General features: G+C 43.7%; 1 protein-coding gene across 5 annotated transcripts in view; it reads left to right on the top strand.

Moving 5' to 3' along the window:
- Positions 1 to 24,940, top strand: part of nrxn3b (neurexin 3b) — a 331,545-nt gene that overhangs the window by 130,808 nt on the left and 175,797 nt on the right. For 3 of the 5 annotated variants that reach the window (XM_040017562.1, XM_040017563.1, XM_040017564.1), the window contains exons 16-19: positions 70 to 260; positions 707 to 880; positions 1,667 to 1,693; positions 3,763 to 3,882. In XM_040017562.1, coding sequence (XP_039873496.1) covers positions 70 to 260; positions 707 to 880; positions 1,667 to 1,693; positions 3,763 to 3,882 — 512 coding nt within the window. The remainder of the gene's footprint in view (positions 1 to 69; positions 261 to 706; positions 881 to 1,666; positions 1,694 to 3,762; positions 3,883 to 24,940) is intronic. The other 2 variants (XM_040017566.1, XM_040017565.1) reach the window with 1 other exon arrangement.

The following is a 24,940-nucleotide window of genomic DNA, read 5'->3' as shown; positions in this document are numbered from 1 at the left end:
CTGCACACACAAAATACCCCCCTCCCCAAATACTGATGTGTTCATCTGCTTCTTCTTCTTCTCTGCCAGATTTATTCACTATGTCTTCGACCTGGGAAATGGGCCCAGTCTGCTGAAAGGAAACAGTGACAACCCACTGAATGATAACCAGTGGCACAATGTGGTCATTACCCGAGACGCTGCCAACACACACACGCTCAAGGTGGACGCAAAGTCAGTCACCCAGAATGTCAACGGAGCCAAGAATCTGGACCTCAAAGGTACCTGATCTCACCTTTTCATCAGCTTTTTCACCTGAAATAACATTATGTCTTCATCTAAGGTAAATAGCAAGTAAATAAAAGCACAAATGAACAGTTTACTCACATAAGTATATACACTATACTATGAGTCAGGGGTTACCTGAACCTAGAGTTACTTTTATATATAACCCAAAAAAGGTTTGTAAATGAATTGTATCAAAACAGTTCAATATCAGATTATTCTTTTAACCTGCACCAGTAACGTCCTGGAATATCTTGTGGATATGCTATAAAAATTATGTTTTTCAAGTATTTTAAGTGTATTTCATTACATTTAGATGAAGTCAGCCCACAATTGCTGGCTGGAGCTAAATAGTGACACTATATGACAAATCGTACCACTCTTCCTCTCGGCAAGAAAGTAAACAACAGTGATGCAATCGCCTATTTTCCTCAATTTTCAGGCGACCTGTTTATTGGAGGTTTGGGACCTAACATGTATCAGAATCTCCCCAAGCTTGTGGTTTCTCGGGAGGGCTTCCAGGGCTGCCTGGCCTCGGTTGACCTCAACGGCCGTCTGCCAGACCTCATCAGCGACGCCCTTTTCCGCAGCGGGCAGATCGAGCGCGGCTGTGAAGGTACAGATGGCCTACAGCATAGGAGATTCCTGGCCTGCTGCGTGAGATTTATTAGACTAATTAGAGAGCTCTTCTGTAGCCCCCCCTAAAGCCATTTGCTGGCACCGTTAATCCTCATTCTGCTTTCCTTTGCCAGGTATTTGTCACATTTTAGGATAATACTTGGAGTAGAATTTGTCAGTCTGTTTATCTGATAGCAGCTTTCTGAGCTTTTGTGTTGCATTCGTATATTTAATGATAACGATATGTTGTAACCTCAGGAACAATTCTAGATTGCTTTACATTGTAACTCATTTAAACCGAGCACTTTTCCTCCTAAAATTCACGTCCTAAGGCTAAACTAACGTATTGCTGTTACAAAATATAAACGAGCTGCTGCTAAGGTTGTATTTTTTACAGTAAAACAACCCATAGCTCTTTTGACCTATATCTATAAATTGAGTGCTTAATAAATACATTTTCCCATGCTAATGCTTTAACTGTATTGAAATGGAATTGATTATTCATGCATATGGAAAAGGTTTCAACACATTTCCTCTAGAGGGCAGCAGAAGATTAAGATAACAAACACTGCCATTATGGTGAACTCGTATAATTTAACACCTTTATTTTTAAGCAGCTCAGCCCTCACTAAAAAAAAACCAGTCAGCGCCCCTCTCCTGCTGCCACAGTAACAAACTTGTACAAGTTTTACGAACACTAACGATGCTGCTCCCCACTAACCTCTACTCTTGTTTTCCGCTCTGCTCTGTTCTGTTTGTTATTTTTCTTTCTGCGCTAACAAAGTTGGTTTCACCAAAGCCGACCTGCAAGGTAGAGGGTTAAACTCCGCCTCACGGAGGCCTGCTCGCCTGAAAGTCTGCTGTGTGCAATGCATCGTGGGTGTCACCATGGCAATAAGGACCCCTGTGTGTGCTGCAGAGGTGGCTTGCTCTCTGAAAAAAATAGACAAAGAATGCTGGCAGGGCAAAAATGAGTAATCAAGCAAGTGTTAAATTATTACTTTTTTTAATTATTTGTACTTTTTTATACCACAGCGCGGCAGCAGTGTGATTGTAACCACATCTGATCAGATATGTGGCAGAAACTGGCAAACTCGGCTTCCTTCAGGAACACATCTGATAACGTTGCGCAGCGACTTGGAGCGCACGTGTAATTAAAGGGAGTAAACAGATCGGGTCAGATAAGTGATGGACTCGTGTCGACGGTCCAAAAGTCTGGTTAAAAGCAGAGGCAGACAGTTTGTGGGAGTGCTGTGTTCTTGGATAAAATGCCAGTTGTGACACATTGCAGGCTGGCGCAGAAAGAGGCTGTCGCAGCACATCTAAACACTCAGTGTGCTGCTGATGGATCAGACCTCTCTTTCTGTCTCCATTTTTTTTTTTTTTAATAAAAAATCCATCACATCTGCTGCTTTACCCAGATGAGTGTTGCTATTATTTTTTTTCCAGAGAGGAAGCAGCCTGCTGCCACAACACTGGAGTTCAGCAAAATCCTCCATCTCTAACAAAACAAGCACCGATGTGTTTGATTCGCGCTGATGAGCCGCTCGTGCCCGTGCGGTCTCTGGGTTGCCTGGTTGACCACCGGTACTGTCCATTACACAGTAAATGCACTTTCAGCTGGCAAACTTGCTCTGTTTATTCCACCTCAGATGTCTTCTTCTCCTTCTTTTCACATTGTCTTGCACAAGACAACTGCTCTTAAACAGTGTTTACTTGCATTTGTCTGCCATGTATTTGGACTGTTTATTTAATTTTTGCTTTATTTAATTTTGTTTGTTTCTCTACGGTTATCAGAAGGGTTACTGTCAAGTTTTTTCCCCCCCCTTTTGTCTGTCTAGACTCTCACGGGGGGGTGGGGGGGTTGTTTATCTCGTTATCTATGCTGTGCGCTTGTCCTTATCTGCATTCCCTCTCAGTAAAAGTATTCAAAAGTAAGAGCTATGTGTGGCGTGTAGAGGAATAGCAAACACACATCCAGTTTGACTTTGAATACCCTCCTCAACTCCTGTCTGACTGAAGTGCATACACGAGGATATGCACTGCGTGTTCTCGAGTACTCTTTCCGTTTTCTCTTCGTGAATTCCGTCTGTCCAGTGTATCCAGTGTTCGCCGTGTATTCTCTCGCAAGTATTTGTCAAGGAAATGACCGGGCTCGCTTTTTTAATGCCATTTTTTTTTGTCTGTTTGTTTTTTAAATGTGGGTATTGTTAAATGCAGTTTTGAATCCATGAGCCGTCTGCTAGGAGGTTTATGTCTTGTCTTGCCTGTTTTATAGAGGGAATGCAGCGAGTTTTACTCTGATAAAACTATTTGGAAACATGTTGGAATGAAATGAAGTGCATGCGCGTCCACCCGCACACACTACCAAAAAGAAGGAAACTTAACAGTGTCATCACATTAGCCCAGACGGGGGTCCAAGTCATTTGCAGCAACGTGTCTTAAGTGCCGATCGGAGTGCATCGCACACGCTGCAAGCGGCGTCTTCTACAGCACTTTTTGCAGTAATTAACTGAGAGTATATGCTGATGTTCCCCCCAACCCTGCTCAAAGAGCGTGCAGTCGACGCTGCGAAAACCTGGCGCCTGTGCGTCGCCTTCCCAGTGCTACAGCAGCTTTACCCAGCAGGAAGCAGGATTCATCAGGCAGTATTTTTTTAAACTGCATTCGCACTGCAGGTCAGGCCTCGTGTGACGACACTGTTTGCTCCTTGTTTTTTTTCTTCGAGGCCCACATGGTGTAGACCTGTCTTTCTAGAGTGCATTCCTTCTGCATGAGTCCTGCATTGTTTAGCCTCAGCGGTCAATCTTATCGTTGCTTGACTGTGCACCTGTGGTATCTCTCTCTCTATGTTTCTTCTCCCCTTTCACCCTTTTTCAGGGCCCAGCACCACCTGCCAGGAGGACTCATGCGCCAACATGGGCGTGTGCATCCAGCATTGGGAGAACTTCACCTGTGACTGCTCGTTGACGTCCTACTCGGGGACCTACTGCAACGACCGTGAGTGCTGCTGGCTTTAAGATTTTTCTGCATTTGCCTTACATGTGCATTAAAGGGGGACTCCAGAGAGAAGTAGAAAGCCTTTAAAGGACAATGCCTCATGGGCTTTGAAGGACAGTTGATTGAGGAAAATTAAAGTATGGAAGGCTCAAAGCCAGCTCATCTCCACAACAGTGTTATCATGTGGAGGTGCAGCACAAAGTTGATGGAATCCTCCTTTAACACATGATGCACGAGGTGCACAGAACAGCACAAAACTGCACAATACTGCAAGGTTACAGTTCATAAGTCGTACCATTATACATTCTTATGCACATGCACATTATTATATTTCACACTCTCCATGCTAAAAACTGGCTCGACCCATGAACTCACGCCGTCCTGTGTGCAGCACTGAGAGCCGCATCCTTGACTCAAGGACTCGTTGGTTCAGGCCTGTTAAGTTAAAGCTTTGTTAAAAATGCTGCATGAATTCAGAGCTGAGAGTGTGTTGTGATCTTTAAATGAAGCACCTGAGAGATGCCGGCAGTTGTTAAGGGCATCTATTTTTTTGCTTTGTTGCAGGTGCTTTGACGTAACAGGTTTGCTTGATGTCGTGAGCTTTCGCGGTTCGGGCTCGGGAGTTAGCCCGACCGCAACTGATGATGTGTAAAATATCCACTTCTGCCTCAATCGCCTTTTCATAAGCGTCCTTCAAATAGCTTTCGCTAAAGACGAATTGCGAGTTTGTGTGCGTGTGTGTCTGAAAGTGAGAGAGAAAAGGGATCTCTTATCCCCATGACGACAAGGGACTTCCCCTCAGTAATCACGGTTGGCGGTCTTTCATTTAGCGTTTAATAGTGGGGGCACAGCGCTGCTGGGCCAGACTAATGAGGTGGTGGAAGCTGTTAGGAGAGCTGCTATCTGTGAGTGCTGGCATCCCCTAATCATCCAGACCTTTCTGATGTCAGGCCCTGCTGCTGTGTATGACTTTATATCTCTCGGTTCCACATTTCTTTCTCTCGCTTTTTTTCCTTCTCTCCTTCTCACTTCCCTCTCTTTCACGATCCTCTGACGCAGTGTTTTCCACACGGGGGCCAAACAGCCGACCTCAGCTCTCACTCGGTGATGGGAACTGAGTGTTTATGTGTTAATTAGTGATGAGAAGCCCTCATTAATTCCCCCCCGGCGCTGCCCGGGATGACATAGAGGGAGGTCTCATTGATTTCATATCAACAAAGATGTAATTCTTCTTGAGACACAGGCGCTTTTGACGGTGACATATTTTACATCTTTGTGACTCTGCAGGTTTAGGTTCGCCTGCTTCTTTTGGAAATAGATGTGCACTAATATTGACTAGGCTGTCCAAGCGTGTAATAGTATTTTTAGCCATGCGGTATTAGTCTTAATGAGAATTTCGTGGCTGATTTTCTTTCTTTGCGTAACTCTTTCGAGCAGTTTCTCTTTACTTGTTTATGGCAGAAAGGAGATGAAGAGAGGTGAAAGCCAGGCAAACAGGCACGCTGCTGCGGGAATACTCCAGTGCATTGGAGTTGTGCTCGTATTGCACAAGTGTGCATGACTCCGTCTGCCTGAGATAAAGGGTCTCGTTTACGTTTCTCGGATTGAGCCAATCTTCCGACGTCCACTCTGATGCCTTTGCTTCCTGTGAGGTTTCTGGAGCCCCTACAGAGTAGTCACGCACCACCAGGTGGCAGTAAATCCACAAGCTGGACCGCACACCGTCTCCCTGTGCTGGGAGAAAATGAGATGCAATCCCCCGAGCATGAAATCAGTTTTCCTGTTATTTTCCTCCGCTGCTTTGCCTCTTGTCGTTCTCTCTTTCTCTATACATCCCACTGTACCAACCCACAGCCCTCTCGCTGGCTGTAGTTATTGATCACTGAATGAATAATATCTTCCGGACATTGCAAGAATCCAGTGTATTACATGTACAATTTGTGATTACAATACAGGCATGTTGCCAACAATTTTCTTAAGTCCTTGCCTTTGTGCGTGCATGTGTGTTCCAGGCATCTTTTATTCAGCAAGCGCAGCGTGAGAGAGGGAGAAAGATCTTCTAATTAACAATGTGGGAGTGGAGCTTCTCCCTCGGTCTCTCTGCCTCTCCATCTCTCTTTCTCCAACAGATAGCTGCTAGCAAATATCATTAATTGTCTGTTTCTGTGGCTTCATCTCTACCCATTGTCCAAATGAAGAAACTTGAATAAAGTAAAGTGAACACTTCTGCCAATAAAACCACTATTTGCGATTGTTAGCACTGAGCCTCTGTGCCCTCTTCTCCATCATAGCTAACAGGTCGCTAGGTGGTGGAAAAGATGAAAAAAATAAAGGGGAAAAAAGCGCCTCAGCAGGCGAGAGCTATCCACACTGCTTCCATTTATTCCTGTGTACCCTTGCAGCCTGCACATTGTGACTGCACACCTTCACTTATGGGAACGTGACTGTGGAAATTCAGAGGGCTCTTTGCACCTCGCAGGCTGTTTTCAAAGCCTCTCGGACAATCTGTAGGTACATGTTGTGCCCAGCACTGCTTTAAAAAATGGTTGGGGGGTTGGAGGGGGTTTATCCTGCTGGGTTCTGGCTCACTGCTTTTGTCGTGCTCATTTCCATCTCCTTGTCGTCTCACATCCTTTCCCCTTCTTCTGCTCCGCTCTGCTCTCCTCTGCTTTCGGAGCGGACCCTCTCCACGTCTGGTTCCGTGAATGCCGCAGAGTTTCATTTAAATCCAAGGACATGAGAGCTTTGGGCCAAGCAAGAGGAGCAATCGGACACTCCTCTTCCACATCCAGAGCAATTACTCAACTTACGTAATAGAATTATCTCTGCAAAGGTCGCTGCATTGTTCTACTGTCAGGGGCATGGTAAACAAACAGAAAGGAGAAGTGGAAGAGGGAGCAGGAGGCGGAAGACAGGGAGCAGAGCACTGTTCGCCAGTTTGACGCTCACATCAGTAATTGCACAGATAGATTTAGTGATGAATTTCACTGTCAGTGCAGTGATTCCTTCACAATCCCTCTGCTCCAGCTTTTAGCCAGTGTCCTTAATTTATTTTTCCAAGGCGTGCACAGAGGGTTGCGACCATATCTGCCTAACTGCTTACACAATTGACAACAAAGCAGCTTTATTACTTCGTTCACTATTTATAAGAAAATGATCATGGCGTTTGCCACGTATTCATTTCTCCTCCGCTTGCTTAGCAGAGGAACAAAAGAGGTCGGGGCACAATGTATTTGCCTGCATTCACAATGTTCTAGTGAGTGGAGAATACACAATAACCACGGCATTTTCCCACTATTTACTGATGTATCTGCTCAACAGTATTAAATCCCGAGGGGTAGGGGGGAAACGGGGGCGGCCACACAATGCAGCCTTTCACTTTGATATGACGTCGATGATGAAGTGATGAAGGGTTTTTAGAATGAAAAAGCAGGTGAACGTGCAACACACACCCACGTGCGCACATGGAAATACCATCTGTAGATATGTGAGAGCGTCGTGTGAATATTGAAAGGATTTTCATCGGAGCATTTAATATTTTATCGTGCTGTCTCTGTAAATAGGATTGAGTAGCTCGAGCTGGCCGGGGCCGGCCAACAGGTGTGGAGCAGGGTTTGTTATGCAGCGCCCTCCGACAGCCGTTGGAGCTTGGCTTGGTTTCAGCTGGGCACAGATGTAGCACCTTTACATCATAATGCATGGACAGCGATTTCAGCCAGCAAATGCATTCGATTTGAAGATGTATCGGAAAGGTGGAAACGAGCACGCCTTCTTTCATCTTCATCTCACAAAAGCCCGTGTTTTCATGCAGAGTTTGACAGCACCTTTCTGGTGAAAGAGGGCTTATAAGTGGAGCATAGCAATACGAGAACATTTGCCTATAAATACCACAGGTGGATCAAAAATGGGCCAAAAAGAGCTCTACGGAGAATGATTTGTCCTCAGGGCACAACCTATCCCAAAAGCACACTTTGGAAAAAAACTGTCGTGGTATTTGAGGCAATCGTTTTAGCTAGAAATGCTCACGTGATTCAGCAGCCATGTAATCAGGTGGCTTAAAGACTGCCTGCAGTATCATCGAGGTTTGGGAGGGGGGTTTAGATGCCGCTTTGAAGGAAGTTGTTGTTGTGTAGCTGTGGCTCGAGGAAAAGTAATTGCCCGACATCAGCCCAGTGGAATTGCTTGAAACACAAAAATACAGAAGAGTGCACAAACATAAAGTTGCTCCTTCAAGGTTTATAATCTCCTTTCCGCTCTCCATCACTTTGTCACTCGGCTTCTTTGTCCTATAATATCTGTATTAGAACCAGAACTGCATGTCCAGCCCCGGAGGAGGTCTAACGAGCTGCCCCGCTATTGGCTGATCAGGCTAATGATGCTTGCTCCAGCACTGCATCGTGTCACTGTGATAAGACTGGATGTCACTCGTGTCAATCGATGTGTCACCGTCGTGCTCAGAGCCGCGGTATAATTGGATATATGCAACGCCGTGGAGCCTAAACGCCCCGGGGGCAGAAGAAAGAGAATGGATAAAAAGATGGAGGAGAACAGTGGGAGATGTTCATCCTCATGAGTGTCAGTAAATGGATGTGTTGAAGAAATATGCACTTTTCCATATTCATACATTTACAAAGTATTGCTGTGGTTCTGAACCATTACTTGTTTTGTTTTTTGTTTGCAGAATTATCATAAAGAGCTTCCAAATGTCAAGTGAAAGGTGACGCTTGTGATGACAAGCCTACAAAGTTTCACCTGATTGTGCACTTTCCCTTAGCTCAGCTCTGCCATTTAGCTGCTTCAGCTCGTTGTTTGGCCGGCTACATAACTTGGGTCTCATTAAAGGTGCCCTGTGGAAGTTAGTTGGGGACTTGGCATCTTTTTTTTTTTTTTTACTTTTTACATTGTTTATACTGCTAGAAGTCAATGTCACTTTTTTTTGCCACATCAGCAAAGTATGAAACCAACCAAGCGTCTGTATGTCTATCACACTCTACATCCCACCCAGACTGCAGCAAAACTGTGATTTACCTCTGCTTTTATTCCACAAAAACATCATCTTTTTAATTGGCATTCCAGCCACTTCCATGTAATCTCAGAAATCCAATACAGCTATGCTACTGTGTAACGCGAGCTCAGTCTCAACATTCAAGTCAGAATGTGACTTTTCCATCACTTCCTCTCTTCTTGAGAGAATCTTGCGGAGTGGCAATGGCAGATGTAGTTAAAAGTAGCCCCCGACGTTCTGGAATAAATGTAATTAATTCATTAAATTAATGAATAATAGTTTAATTCACGCTACAGTGCTGCCACTTGTAGCTTCGTAGCTTCCACTTATATATCCCTCTATACAGAAGAAAGCCTTGAAAATGCTGAGAAAAATACTCCTGTCGTTTGCTTCTCCTGCATGGCAGCTTATTATTGATAAAAATCAGATCTGAGCAAAAAAATCTGAATTTAAAAATGAGTCTTGTATCAAAAAAAGCAAAAAGCAGCCTTTATGTGCTTCAAAATTAATTACTAGCTAGTAAAGAGATGGCTCACCGGTGCTGTGGATGGGACGTTGATGCCAGCCCTGGCCAAGAACTAGAAAATGCTTAACTAGCCATATATATGAGAGTATGTCAGTGTTGTGTGACTGAGGTTTGTGGTGAGGTGGAGTTGTTTTCGCCGGCTTTCATGCTTTTTCTAAACTACATAATGCACAGAATTGTAGTCCGAAAGAAGAGTAAGCTAGCACACGCTAAAAAGGCCAAGCATATAGCGTGGTAACGTTACATCTCGGTTACTGCACCCAGGATAAGATGTTGAATTTCTCCCAGCATGGCAAACAAAATCACGATTTCGACTGCTGGCTGTGGATGCACAGTGCAGCTCGGGCTTTCTGCGAGCTGCTTCCATGAGTGAACGAGGGAGATGTTGCACGGGACGGGAGAGGGAGGGAATGATTGAGTTGAGCACATTAGAGACAGTTACGATGAGGGGCATCCATCTGTTTTGGTGCACGGCGGGTAACCTTGAGGCTGTCAGAGCGTTCCCAGCATCCACCCTGTAGCCCTCACAGGCTGAGCCCAGCCACAGACACATCCATCAACACATGTTCTTAGACACATTTCAGCTGCACCAGCAACACATACAAATCACCCAATCAATACCTTGAACACACAGCCTGAACTGAAGGGTTTCGATTGGGAAGATTTTTTTCTTTTGCAGGTGTGTAAGGTGCATGTTTGCTTTGTTGTAGTTAGAGTATTAATTTCAGATTTGCATCACATTGTCACATGCACACATACACAAACACACACATATAAAATATATAAACAAAATATACAACACTAAGATAAATGTGGATGTTTCGCTGCTGTTCACCAAGCAGCAAAACAGCAGTAAAGAGCTTCAGTTAAATGAGTGCGTATAAACGGCCAACTAGCTTAATGCACAGGACTGCACTCCGCCATCTTGCTTGTAGTCACAGGAATGGATTTATGCACACTAATACAGACTGCTCATGGAGCAAACATACATGAAGCGAGCTTGGCTTTAAAATTTATTTAAGTTTTGCATCATTTTAATGGGGTCTTATCACACATACAGTGGGGCAAAAAAGTATTTAGTCAGCCACCGATTGTGCAAGTTCCCCCACCTAAAATGATGACAGAGGTCAGTAATTTGCACCAGAGGTACACTTCAACTGTGAGAGACAGAATGTGAAAAAAAAATCCATGAATCCACATGGTAGGATTTGTAAAGAATTTATTAGTAAATCAGGGTGGAAAATAAGTATTTGGTCAATAACAAAAATACAACTCAATACTTTGTAACATAACCTTTGTTGGCAATAACAGAGGTCAAACGTTTACTATAGGTCTTTACCAGGTTTGCACACACAGTAGCTGGTATTTTGGCCCATTCCTCCATGCAGATCTTCTCGAGAGCAGTGATGTTTTGGGGCTGTCGCCGAGCAACACGGACTTTCAACTCCCGCCACAGATTTTCTATGGGGTTGAGGTCTGGAGACTGGCTAGGCCACTCCAGGACTTTCAAATGCTTCTTACGGAGCCACTCCTTTGTTGCCCGGGCGGTGTGTTTTGGATCATTGTCATGTTGGAAGACCCAGCCTCGTTTCATCTTCAAAGTTCTCACTGATGGAAGGAGGTTTTGGCTCAAAATCTCACGATACATGGCCCCATTCATTCTGTCCTTAACACGGATCAGTCGTCCTGTCCCCTTGGCAGAAAAACAGCCCCATAGCATGATGTTTCCACCCCCATGCTTCACAGTAGGTATGGTGTTCTTGGGATGCAACTCAGTATTCTTCTTCCTCCAAACACGACGAGTTGAGTTTATACCAAAAAGTTCTACTTTGGTTTCATCTGACCACATGACATTCTCCCAATCCTCTGCTGTATCATCCATGTGCTCTCTGGCAAACTTCAGACGGGCCTGGACATGCACTGGCTTCAGCAGCGGAACACGTCTGGCACTGCGGGATTTGATTCCCTGCCGTTGTAGTGTGTTACTGATGGTGACCTTTGTTACTTTGGTCCCAGCTCTCTGCAGGTCATTCACCAGGTCCCCCCGTGTGGTTCTGGGATCTTTGCTCACCGTTCTCATGATCATTTTGACCCCACGGGATGAGATCTTGCGTGGAGCCCCAGATCGAGGGAGATTATCAGTGGTCTTGTATGTCTTCCATTTTCTGATGATTGCTCCCACAGTTGATTTTTTCACACCAAGCTGCTTGCCTATTGTAGATTCACTCTTCCCAGTCTGGTGCAGGTCTACAATACTTTTCCTGGTGTCCTTCGAAAGCTCTTTGGTCTTGGCCATGGCGGAGTTTGGAGTCTGACTGTTTGAGGCTGTGGACAGGTGTCTTTTATACAGATGATGAGTTCAAACAGGTGCCATTCATACAGGTAACGAGTGGGGGACAGAAAAGCTTCTTACAGAAGACGTTACAGGTCTGTGAGAGCCAGAGATTTTCCTTGTTTGAGGTGACCAAATACTTATTTTCCACCCTGATTTACGAATAAATTCTTTACAAATCCTACCATGTGGATTCATGGATTTTTTTTTTCACATTCTGTCTCTCACAGTTGAAGTGTACCTCTGGTGCAAATTACTGACCTCTGTCATCATTTTAGGTGGGGGAACTTGCACAATCGGTGGCTGACTAAATACTTTTTTGCCCCACTGTATACAAATAGACATGTATGCTGCTGCTGTTTTGCTGCTCTCCTCTGTCTGAGGCTGTCTTAATTCTCTGCTAAAGATGTTGTTACTGCACTCTAATTTTGCATAGCAAATATTTCTTAGCTGCTATAATAATGCTTAAAATTTCACTTAATGAACTCCTAATGAATACTAATCATTCAGATTGTTACTTTACCAAAATTTTACAGCCTCTATTCACTGCTTTTGCAGCTGTTATGGCTATTAAGGCATTAATTTGACTCCCATGATTATTTAAGCTCTTAAGTGTGTTTGGCTGGACTGCAGATGGTAGCGTGATTGCATTTTCTCTCATTGCTGCATTTGTCTGTTTTTGGGCAGGCTTCCTAAATTTTCTTTTTCCATGTGTCCTGTTTTTGTACAAATACCTAGTGAGCTTTAGTTTACGTATGTGGTCACAAGGGGTTGCGGATGAAGTTGTTTGTTTACCTAACAGTGGGGAGGATCAATAGGAAGCTTCTCATCACTTTCTTTCCTCGCTACACTCAACAAATGCTTGTGCAGTGTGGCGGATGGTTTGGAAAGGCCACACAAATTCAAGTTATTTGTCACTGGCCGACAGCATCCCCACTCTGTACTCAATTGCAGCAGCGAGTGTCTGCAATAACCCTCTTTCCTCCCTGCTACTGAGGCTTCACAACACCAGTTTAGCAGATTGTGGATCAACAAGTAAGGTGAATTAGTCTGATTCTGTTCTATCACTCTGTTGTTCTCGTTCTCTCCCCTTTTCTCAGCAGTGTCATCACAGTGTCACAGTCTCTCCACTCCAAGCACTTCATGGACTTTACTTAATCAGAAACCAGGAGAACTGGACATATGTTTTAATTTGTGTTCTTCTCAAATCGGAGTCAATCTGTATGTCACACTGGGTTTAAACCAGGCTTGGATAGACTTGAAAATAAGTCGTACTGTATGTCTGATTCCTTACTGACACCTTTGCACACAGGCGTCTACAAGGTCCTCTCCCTTTCAAATAATTCTTAGCACCTGGTTTTGCAATTAGAAAGGAGCGATTTTAACCAGAGGGCAGTTATTCAGTCAGTTCAGTTGCCATAGAGAGGTCACTTAGTTATTGCATCATTGTGGGAGGAAGCAGTTTGGCCCTTCAAGCTAAAACAAGAAAGAATTGGCCAAATTGCGCTGGCTGATAGCTTACAGCCATTAATTTTAACCATTTAACAGCTCTCAACAAAAGAACCCCTGAAGGGCGCTCATATGGCGAATACAGTTCTTTGAGAAGAAGGCCAGGGCGTTTAGTTTCCATGTGACGAAACTGATGGTTTTCATCAGGTACAGTAGGCATTTTAAAAGCCAATTACCTCTGACATTTTTATTTTCAAAGAACTGACAGTAAACTCTCCAGAGTGTGCAAGAGTTCAACGCACAGGAAGAGCTGGATGTACAGGATGCACTTACCTCAGTCTAACGACCCTGAAACAACAAAGACTGTGATCTAAATGTATTCAATAAGAAAAGAAATATATAAACTGTCAAAGCATTTCTTTGCATTTTAGCAAATTGCCTCCTTTATGCTAATCACAGTAGGGAAAACAGTGTTTCACACTGCAGCACACACAAAAATGATTGCAACCATGTAATAATGATTGCATGTGTAATGAACTGTAGCAACAGGTTTGCTTTAAAGATGCAGAGCATGTCTGTGTCCCTTTGCAGTCAGTTGCAGTTGATGTTTCACAACGGCAATAAAGTAGCAATTAGACAAAGTCTGTCTGCTATCAGTTTGTGAGCGTTTAGCGTCACGAGACACGTCACAGATAAGTTGCACAGACTGACTCTGATTGGTTGCAACATGTTTGCAGATTAGATTACAACTGTTTACAGACCTTCATCAGTTTGTTTGAGAGTGACTGCCGTCAGCCTGAGTCAGACCACAACTGTTTGGTGGCAGGTCGCCTCCCACCAGGCAACCTGTGCAACTGCCTTGCGATTGAAATTCGTCACTCAGACCTTTGGGCCATTAATTTTTCTGTCTCCTTCAATCACAAAGAGGCTGCTAGGTCCTATTTTCACTAGTGTGACTGAGACGTAATGTTTGGTCATGAGGTCTCATCATATTGCCTTGAAAATGCACATTAAAGATCCTTCATTTCTCAGCTGGCCTACCTCGAAGTAGAGTAAGTTAGCCATCTTATCTTATCTTGGTAATGTGTTAAAATCAGGGTTTTGCAGCATACAAATGTCACTTTCTTGGTTTCCCTTTGCTTTCACTATTTTTGTAAACATACATAATGTAGTGGGCTTATACATAGGAAGCATTAGAAGGCTAAAGGATCTCAGGCTGACATCCTATGTTGTCCTCACCCACACGAACAGCATCAGCATCTGTTAGTTTTGCCTTGAGTGTAACTTTTCAAATTTGATGTGACCCTGGGGCTGCAGTGTGATGACTTCTACTCAGATCTATTTATTGTTTTGCAGCCAATCCTTAAAAAACCCAGGTTTGTTGTCGAACACCCACACAATTCTCTTTTATTATTAATAAAGAGGATATGGGATTACTGTACTGTAGTGATTCGTATTTCAGCATGCTTTCTCTTTGCCCTTTCCAAAAAATAAGATCAAGCAGATTGAGATGGTTCATTCACCTGTTGGATGCTATGTTGTGTTCATCATATGGATTTCTAGCACTCCTTTCTGGTACTCAGTTTATTGAGGATATTCCTTCTTGGTATCTGAATCTCACACACACACAAACTGGGGATGACTCATGTTCTATAACCGACATCTGACCAAACACTGCTTTAGTAGTTTAAAGTTGAGAAATACCACATGCTTAGTGCTTCATGTTCACCTCCTCATAATTATCAAGCTCTCAGCTCAAGTTCTCGTCCTGTCTTTGCCTATGCTGTCGCTTACTACCACTTTACTTCACACCTCTTTTTTTTTTTTAAATTCCTCTTTTCCTCAGCCTCTTTGCTAGATGTCAGCAATTACTGTGTCAGCAGCTTCCCAGTTCCTCACTTAGACCCCTAAAAATGGCACTCACAGACTTTTCACTGTAGATTTTACACTGAGGTGCCACAATATTAAACTATGTAGGTTCCCTTTCTGCCAGCAGCCCCGTTGACACCTTGGAGGATAGACACAAGGCTGTGGTTCTTCTGGGTCTTCTGGATGCCGGGTTGGGGCATCTGTGGATTGTGGATCCCGTGCACCGTGTAGATGTACATTTAGATCGGGTAGATTTGGGAATTAGACGAGGGAATTTGGAGGCCAGGTGACTTTATCTGAAGGGATGTTTTTTGTGGTAGCATTTTAAAGACTTGCCCACAAACATCCCTGAGCATTTCCATTTTAATAGAAGGGTCGTGTTTTGGGGTTGAGTGTGAGTTAGATGGTCAAAGGAAGGGGTCTAGGTGTGTGAAACCCCGTCATCCTAGACTGGTTTTTGGTATGGAGGAAAAAAAAAATGAGCTAGAGCATGTATTTCTGGGCATGTAAAGCTTCTGTTATCTTTCCTGTAATGAAACATTACCTTTTTATATTTTCATATATTTCCACTAAAGTGGCTCATCTTCAGCGTGCTTTAGGAATCATGACATGAAAAAAGCTTCCTCTCTAAAGGTCATCATTTATATTCATTATACAATGGCCTGGATGAATAAGTAATCCTGATTTGCTCAAGGGTTGTTGATTAATTTCACATAACAGCACTCTTACATACTATACTAAGTCCTTGTCCTTTTATTCTTTATTATCTAGATTCATGTACCTTGTTCAGGTATGGCTGCTGCTCTAGAGCAAAGGAAATGTGGATTCAGATGAATGTCGGCGGTTCCAAACATGCATGTGACCACAATCAGACTTGAGTTTTGTCTTTGGACTGGAAATACATTGAGTATGAGTTACTAGAATTCACTGACAACAGTTTGCAGACAACAAAAATAAGCTAGTTAAAAAATTAGCACTCATATATGTTTAGACTTTAGTTGAAAATGACTTTTAATTTTTATCTGATTATGTCTAACTCTCGTAATGTTGCCCAGTTTCTGTTCTGGCTGTGTGTTCTAAATCACACAATAAATGATTGAGTTGAAATTTTTAGAGAGAAGATGAACAGAATAAGTAGCAGTAAAATGATCAGCCATAGCTTTGCCCGTGTTTTACCTTCTCTGTATTTACGTTTTAGGGACTAATGGAAAATAAGTAAACCACATTGTGTGTGCAGTTGTCATATTCATAGCAGGGCCCTGCTACAGTACAGCCCAGTGACAACCCTGCACATAACATGAAAGCACCCTCTGCTCCTCAAAGTTACTGCACCTTTCTTGCTTTCCATGGGTCTTCTTCTCTCTCGCACGCACACACACACACACACACACACACACACACACACACACACACACACAAATAGGACACTGATGCCATTTAGATTAGTATCCCATGTGACCAATGCTGACATGAATTTGCTGGGTGACAAGGGACCCAATTACAGCAGAGAGCTGATCGTCCACGGACCAACCGTTTCAAATTGTCTCCCAGGCGTCAAGCAGAGGGAACAGGAAAATGTGTATTATTGAATGTGTGTGTGTGTGTGTGTGTGTACTGTATTTGTCTGTAACTGTGTCACTCTGGTTTCACATCTTTGAGAGAGAGGCTAGGATAAACACCAGGGTCAAATACATCACTGTGGCTAAGAGTAACTCAGAGTGACTGCTGTCAGTCTTGAGATGACAAATACAAGTTATGAGCTGAGACACACACAGACACACACATGTGCACACACACACACCTTGCATTGCTATGTGGGCTTACTCATTGACATTATGCATTACTTGAGCCCCTTACCTTACGTTAACCATAATAACTCAACACCTAACCCTGAAGCTCAACCCTAAACCAATCTCTAATCTTCACCTTGAAACCAAGCCACCTTGAAAAAGCAGTCCAGGTCCCCACTGTGACACAAGTCGCCATGAGTTAGTGTCCAAGCAGGTTAAAGGCCCTGCAATACACACACACACACAAATGTACCCACTTTAGGTGGTAGTGCGGTGCCAGTGTGCTCTTTCAGCCATGATTAGTGTCTTGGTAACTTTTTAAGAAGTAAGAAAAAAGAGGGGGCTGGAGGGGGTCATCATAAGTTTATCGCTGTTTTTACAAAGCAAAAAGAGGCACACTGCTCTGCTAGTTGGCATGTTTATACCAGCTGGACCTCGCAGACGAAAAACGTACTCTCTCGGTTCAAATTTGAAATGTTAATCTTTTCTGCTAAAAAGCACTGCTTCAATATAACGAGCAATTTCCAAAGGTCACGACGATGCAGTGCAGAGTAATCATCGCGCCAGACACAACATTACACTGCTGAGGTCCTTTGTATATATCATTTTGTTTAACCGCTCTCTCGCTTTTCTCTGCTTGACAGCTATCTTAACCAAATCTAGCTCGGCGCATTGATCAGTTGGCCTTTAACGGCCAAACAAATACTTCCTGTGGTGACATAATTGATTGTAATCAATCTTTCTCGGCTGCAGCTGTCCGGCGTGCTGCTGGCTCGGACTCGAGGGTTGCATTGCGACGGTTAAGCCGAGCGTCTTCGGGTTTAGGTGTTTTGCATTTACATGCTCTGTGCACGCTCACTTTAGCAGCTGTGCCGTCTTTGTTCTGTCTCGGGCTATTTTCAAACCTCGTTCACTTCAACACGCAGCCTTCTCCTCTGCCCCACTTCTTGAAATGTCTCTGCGGCAACGTGAACCCCGCGCTCTGCAAGTACCGTTTGTTTTCCCTCCTCTCCGCCTTTGCTTCGGTGAATCGAACCTCCTTCTCACTGAAACGTCTGCCAGGATAAAAGTGTCTCCCATCGCCCGGGTAATGCTTTTGAAAGGCCTTGCGTGCATATTAGAGGCAGGCTCGGGGAGCACACTGGGATGTCATATGTGCCGTCCTGGCATGAGACAGAACGGCTGAGGGAGCCAGAACGTCCTCCCTCCTCCCCTGTCTTCCGTTTACTGCTGCTCCACACTGAGCTGACTCACCTCAGCCGGGCCGGGGTGTTTGTTTGTTCTAAATAATTATTTTACAAAAATGGTGCAGGTAATACACTTTCGGCAGGTCTTATTCTGCTCAGCGAGCGGCTGACAGTGATGGTGGTGGTTTCCCTCTTTATTATTCACCATGTAGTGTGTGGTGAATGCGTATGTGTCAGTGAGACTGGCCCCAGGCTTTTGCCAGCCCATTACTCCCTCGCTGTTCTACATGTGTGTGTGTGCGCGAGTGGGCTGTGTACACGGCCCTTACTGATTGTCTGCCCGTCGTAGGGACCCTCATTACCGCCCCCACACTGTCACAAGCATCTGCTTCCCTCCCTCTTTCTTTTTCTCCGCCTGCCATGCACTGCAGTGGGCTCCTAGCATCCGCTGCTCTGTTCTGACACCCAGTGAAAAAGAGATTGGAAAACACATAAAGAGTCTATATCAAACAAAGAGGGAGAACTCACATTGGGGGAACATGGAAAGTAGGAACATATGAGTGTGTCCAAGCTGAAAGTGTCAGCAGGTTCTTGGCAGGGAAACAGACCTCTTATCAGACTCTGAGTGCTAGTCCCTAGACGGAGATCGGTCTGTGGCCCTGGTTCGACCCTTGCCAAGCAGGTCCTTCACCACATGTGACCCCTCAGAGATAGGCGGCTTTTACAGTGATCTATCTCACAGCCTGGCGTGGAGGAAGGTCAGGGCCTGAAGAGGAAGAAGAAGGTCTGTGTGAGGCAGAAGAAAGGCAGGCAGAGAGAGAAGGTATAATGAGTGTTTCAGAATTAGCCTGGCTCACACAGAGAAAAACAGCAGTATGTGTTACTAATGATTTGTTCGAGTAAAGCCCAGCGAGAGGGGAAAAAACCCGGGAAAGGGCACAGGAGACGGAAAATGAAGAAGAGGATGGAAGGGAAGATTTTTCTCAGAGCACAAATTGGAAACATGGCTCTTTCTTTTGGTCTCTGTTATTAGGGATTACAGTGACAGGCAGACACTTGGAAGGCTCAGTTTTGTCAGCGCTCAAAGTCTTGACAGCTTACGGATTTGCAGACGAATACGAGTAATATCCCTTTTAGATGAAATATTGATTTAGACATTTTGAAAGTGATCAGCTGCATATTGTCCTAACGACGCATCAAGTAGCATCCTTCTAATCCCTTACAGAGAAGCATGCTTACGCCACTTTCAAACTTGTTGACGCGCCTGTGAATAATAAATGTAGCACGTAGCATGTTCATTCACACGTTCTGTCCCACAATGTACATATTTTAAAAAGAACGATACACACGTACTCGTTTCGTTTTTAACTGCTTAAGACCGGAGTGATGGAACGTCCTACTTTAAACATGTGCTCTTAAACCTACGACAAGATAATTATTTAACAACCTCAAGGGGAAAGCCATCCATTATCATATCTGCAGCTAGCATTGCGTTCTGCTGCCTCCGTGGTGGTGTGGGTCTGTTTAACTTGGGCTAATTCTTCAGAGATGCAAAATGAAAGTGATTAGTCTTCCCCGGAGACTTGTTTTTTTTTTTTTGCATTTGCAGAGATGTAAACCCGCTAGCTTTTCTGCTTGCTTTTTGCCACTCCTATCTGTATCCTCTTGCACACTCTAAATCTGAGAAGGAATAATTGATGGGGAGATGATATTGCTTTTTCCCAGCTGTCGAATCACAGTTTATTATAGCGCTCACTATACAGTAGCCAATTATCACATGGCACAGTTTCACACCTGTTTAAGACATACACTTGTTTTTTTTTTATCCTGACGGCGTCTAAACGTCTCAGCTTCACGAACAAACTGATGTTACTGGGTCTGATCCAGCAACATTTACGTATCACTTTCACCACAGCTCCAGTCTGAATGCATTCAGTCACATTAATGGATAGGCCCGTATAAAATACGAGTGCACTTGTCTCCAGTGCATCTTTGTGAGCTGCACATCACTGTTTTGACCTTGAAGCTCTATAACACAGCGCTCCTTTAAAGAAAGCAGTCGCATGTAATAAACATGCTTTATTCTCTACATGCAGCATCAAGAATTTGCACATTTGCAAACTGTTCGACATGCATGTGCAAAACACACACTGGGTGACGTTACATGAAGGAGAAGCACAAAGAGCTCGACTGCCATATTTCATCTATGTAGTTTTCTGCCTTTGTCTTACAGATTGAAATCCTTCTAAAGTACAGGGTGGGCCATTTATATGGATACACCGTAATAACATGGGAATGGTTGGTGATACTAAAGTCCTGTTTGTGGCACATTAGTATATGTGAGGGGGCAAACTCCTCAAGATGGGTGGTGACCATGGTGGCCATTTAGAAGTCGGCCATCTTGGATACAACTTTTGTTTTTCCAATAGGAAGAGGGCCATGTGACACATCAAACTTATTGGTAATGTCACAAGAACAACAATGGTGTGCTTGGTTTCAACGTAACTTTATTCTTTCATGAGTTATTTAAAAGTTTTTGACCGCTTATAAAATGTGTTCAATGTGCTGCCCATTGTGTTGGATTGTCAATGCAACCCTCTTCTCCCACTCTTCACGCACTGATAGCAACACCGCAGGAGAAATGTCAGCACAGGCATCCAGTATCCGTAGTTTCAGGTGCTGCAGATCTCGTATCTTCACACCATAGACAATTGCCTTCAGATGACCCCAAAGATAAAAGTCTAAGGGGGTCAGATCAGGAGACCTTGGGGGCCATTCAACTGGCCCACGACGACCAATCCACTTTCCTGGAAACTGTTCGTCTAGGAATGCTCGGACCTGGCACCCATAATGTGGTGGTGCACCATCTTGCTGGAAAAACTCAGGGAACGTGCCAGCTTCAGTGCATAAAGAGGGAAACACATCATCATGTAGCAATTTCAAATATCCAGTGGCCTTGAGGTTTCCACTGATGAAGAATGGACCCACTATCGTTGTGCCCCATATACCACACCAAACCATCACTTTTGTTGTTCCAACAGTTTTGGGGGGATCCATCCAATGTGGGTTAGTGTCAGACCAGTAGCGGTGGTTTTGTTTGTTAACTTCACCATTCACATAAAAGTCAAAGAAGCTTGCAAAGAAAAGCGTCTGGACTTCTTTAAGTTACTTGAAGACGTTTCACCTCTCATCCGAGAAGCTTCTTCAGTTCTAAGGTCAAATGGTGGAGAGTCCCAGAGAACCTTCACAGACATTCACATAAAAGTTGCCTCATCACTGAACAAAATCTTCTGTGTCAACTGAGGGTCCTGTTCCAGTTTTTGTTTTTCCCATTCTGCAAATTCTGTGTCATTCTGTGTATCTGGGGCGTCCTCGTTGAGATGCTGCAGTAGCTGGAGTTTGTAAGGGTGCCATTTGTGAGTAGCTAATATCCGCCGAAGGGATGTTTGACTAATGCCACTCTCCAGTGACATGCGGCGAGTGCTACGCTGTGGGCTCTTGCTGAATGAAGCTAGGACAGCCACTGTTTCTTCATTAGTGACAGTTTTCTTGCGTCCACATTTTGGCAAATCCAACACTGAACCAGTTTCACGAAACTTAGCAAGCAGTTTGCTGACTGTAGCATGGGAGATGGGTGGTCTCGTAGGCTGTCTGCATTGAAATCTGCTGCAATGACCCGGTTACTGCGTTCACCGGATATCAACACAATTTTGATCCTCTCCTCACGTGTTAACCTCTTCAACATGTCAAAGGCTATGAAGAAAGAGAAACTTGTAAATAACTCATGAAAGAATAAAGTTACGTTGAAACCAAGCACACCATTGTTTTTCTTGTGACATTACCAATAAGTTTGATGTGTCACATGGCCCTCTTCCTATTGAAAAAACAAAAGTTGTATCCAAGATGGCCGACTTCTAAATGGTCACCACCCATCTTGAGGATTTTGCCCCCTCACATATACTAAAGTGCCACAAACAGGACTTTAATATCACCAACCGTTCCCATGTTATTACGGTGTATCCATATAAATGGCCCGCCCTGTACAGCTTTCAAAATATATTGTGTTGTTTGATGTTTTCTCACATTTTTTGCACAGAGCACATGAAACTTGCTGCATCATGACCCACAGGTTTACATTCTGCTTATGGATGCAGTGCTAGAGGTCCATATTCTTATATGTGCACAGCTGGATGTATGCGTGTGATTAAAGAATATTATATATGCGTTTCCCCCTCTGTAATTATTTTTAGATTACAAACGCATCCATCCATCATTTCCTCCCGCTTATCAAATTTAGGGTCATGGTTGGGCTTGAGCCTATCCCAGCCCCGGACAGGTCGCCAATCTGCAGCAATGACTTCAAACCCCGTTCTGAAAGTGGTGGGATTGTTTACACTAAGAAATGGACCATTTTAAGAAAAAATAAGGTAATTTTGAATTAGATGAAGATCAAACGCATCCGGTATTGATTTTGATTATTTTGAGCTCTGCTGTCTTGGATCATAGCTGCCTTAGCTTAGCGTAGCACACATGAGTCAGTTCACCTGCTGCAGGTTCTCGTTTGTATGGGTTTCTAGGCTGCAGTAAATCCCTCGAGCAGGTCTGTAGTTGCCAGCTGCAGTCCAGGAAAGTGCAGGTACAGTATGTCCACACACAGAATAAGACTCTCTGTGGTAGAGCTGAAAGATAATGAGCTCTGCTAAAACTGCAACCTGGCAAGGAAATTTCAAAATAAGAGCAAGAAGATTGTCATTCTTTCAGTCCCCTACACATAACTGGGAAAGGTTAATATCTGGGCAGCTTGCCCAAAATAGGTCTGTATGTGGAAAACACTGCACTGTGTAGATGTTGTATTTATATCTGTTAGTGTTATTTGCACATAAAGCCATGAGCAGCAGTAATGTAAAAGTGACCCAGAACGCTGTGACTTTTACAGATTGATGGTGCCGGCAGTGTTATATAGTCCTTGTCTGAAAAGGGCTTGAGTCATAAGTTATGGATATATTTAATGAAACTAAATAGGGGTGTGTTCATGCCCACAGCAATGGACCGGTGTAAGTTTGTATGCACACTCACTTTTAATTCTATATTCCTGGCAGAAGATCAATGCTTTATCGCCTGTATATTATTAGCTGCCCGCTGTTAGTAATGTGATGCATGTTGGTGGTAATGCTGCTTGTCAGACTTGCATTGATTGGTGCATCTTAGGCTCTGAGAAGGATGCGAGACGATGACATCCATTACATGTGACCGTGCTCATTAAACATTAAGAAAAGGAAGAAATCAAAAAGCAGAGCTGGTTCCGTTACGAGGATACTGCGTAACAGGTCAGAGGTCACGATGCAGTTCGACACCACGGCTCATAATTAGGAAGGTACGTAATCAAAGCTGTATGAGTAACCTTGAGAGGCATCAAACGCTGAGCATTAATGGGCTAATAAGTGACCTTAAATCTCGTTTGGGTAAAGTTGGAGTTATATATCCCGAGCAAAGTGCAGGTGACTCTCCCTCCTAAATCATTTTTATAGTTAGTGCCTGATAGTTATCTGATCTTTATCCTTAAGTTTATGCCAGCCGGCGCACAATAAAACACTGCAGACAGATTTATGTGACGGAATAGATAATTACTGTTCTTGCAAAGTGGCCGTGGATACCTTAAAGCAATTTTTTATGCCAACAATGGGAGCTCAGGTTTTGCATCTGCACTATTCTATCACAGTTACACAAAATGCTTCATTTAAAGTTCCAAGAGTGAGAATTAAGTTCCTGCTAAATCCAGAAGATTGGCATTGCAATTACACACCCCTGCACTCGTGTGAAAATAACCTCCTCAGCTGAGGTATTTTGGTGTTCTACCTTGCTAAACTAATGGACTCCTCATCTCATGTTTTTCCCCTTTTTATTTATTTATTTATTTTACATTTTCAGCAATTTAGCATGTTTCAGCAATAAGCATCTGACTGAAAATCCATAGATATCAGATTTCTAGTGCCAGATGCAATTCCAACTAGGGCAGCCTGTGCTAAAATTGTATTCCCGGTTGCTTTAAATGAAAGCACCCAGTGTGAATAACAAAAAAAGTGATGATTTTGTATTTCCACTAGCACTGCTGCTATCAAAGCTTCTCTAATCACACAGGACATCCCTGGATGTTGGAGGATTCTAGCGATTCCTTAATCTCTACCTTTGTGATTGGGTGGTTTGAGCAAAGCCACCTGGCTTCTGCTAGCTCGTGCGTGGAGCCTCCTTGAGAAACGGCACAAAGATTTTCTTTTTTTGTTTTTGCAGCTGACTGCGGTCTTTTATTGTAGGAACTTTCTCCTCCTTTCTATTCTTTCTGTTTTCGGATTTGAAACTCACAGAGGGGGGCAGACTGTGCCATATATATATTTGTCCTCCCGCTATCACCTCAAGGTGTCACGTGACATGCATTGCCATAAGCAGATAATTCTCACTTTGCGTTGCCTGAAAGTGCACCGTAGCACATGAGCACAGAGTTATGTGGAGCAGCGTTTGCGCGTCCACGTTTTGCAGGTGTTTTTAGAAAGTTTAAGGTTTGAAATACGCAGTGTGAGCGTCGTGCTGGGGGTTAGGAACACGGGGATGTGTGCTCGAATTGCATTTTTACAGCTGTGTGCTGTAAAAACTAATTGAAAAGAAGGGAAGCGGGTGTTCTTTCACTTTGTTGGTGCTACAGTGTCACAAGCGCTGACCTCCAGAGCTTACATCATGATGCTGACCTTCTGCTAACTGCCTCTTTGTACGTTTGGAGACATAATTCCTGGGACCCTCAACAGAGTCAATATGCTCTTTTTCTGCTCCATTTCTGCTCTCCTCCTCTGTGAATCATCGCCGTCGTTATATAAATGACTTTAAAACACGTTGAGACACCATCAAGAG

This window comes from Simochromis diagramma, unplaced genomic scaffold (genome assembly GCF_900408965.1).
Source record: "Simochromis diagramma unplaced genomic scaffold, fSimDia1.1 OVJJ01000802.1, whole genome shotgun sequence".
Classification (NCBI taxonomy): Eukaryota; Metazoa; Chordata; class Actinopteri; order Cichliformes; family Cichlidae; genus Simochromis; species Simochromis diagramma.
Note: the sequence above shows the minus strand (reverse complement) of the source record. Positions and strands in the feature narration are given on the sequence as shown.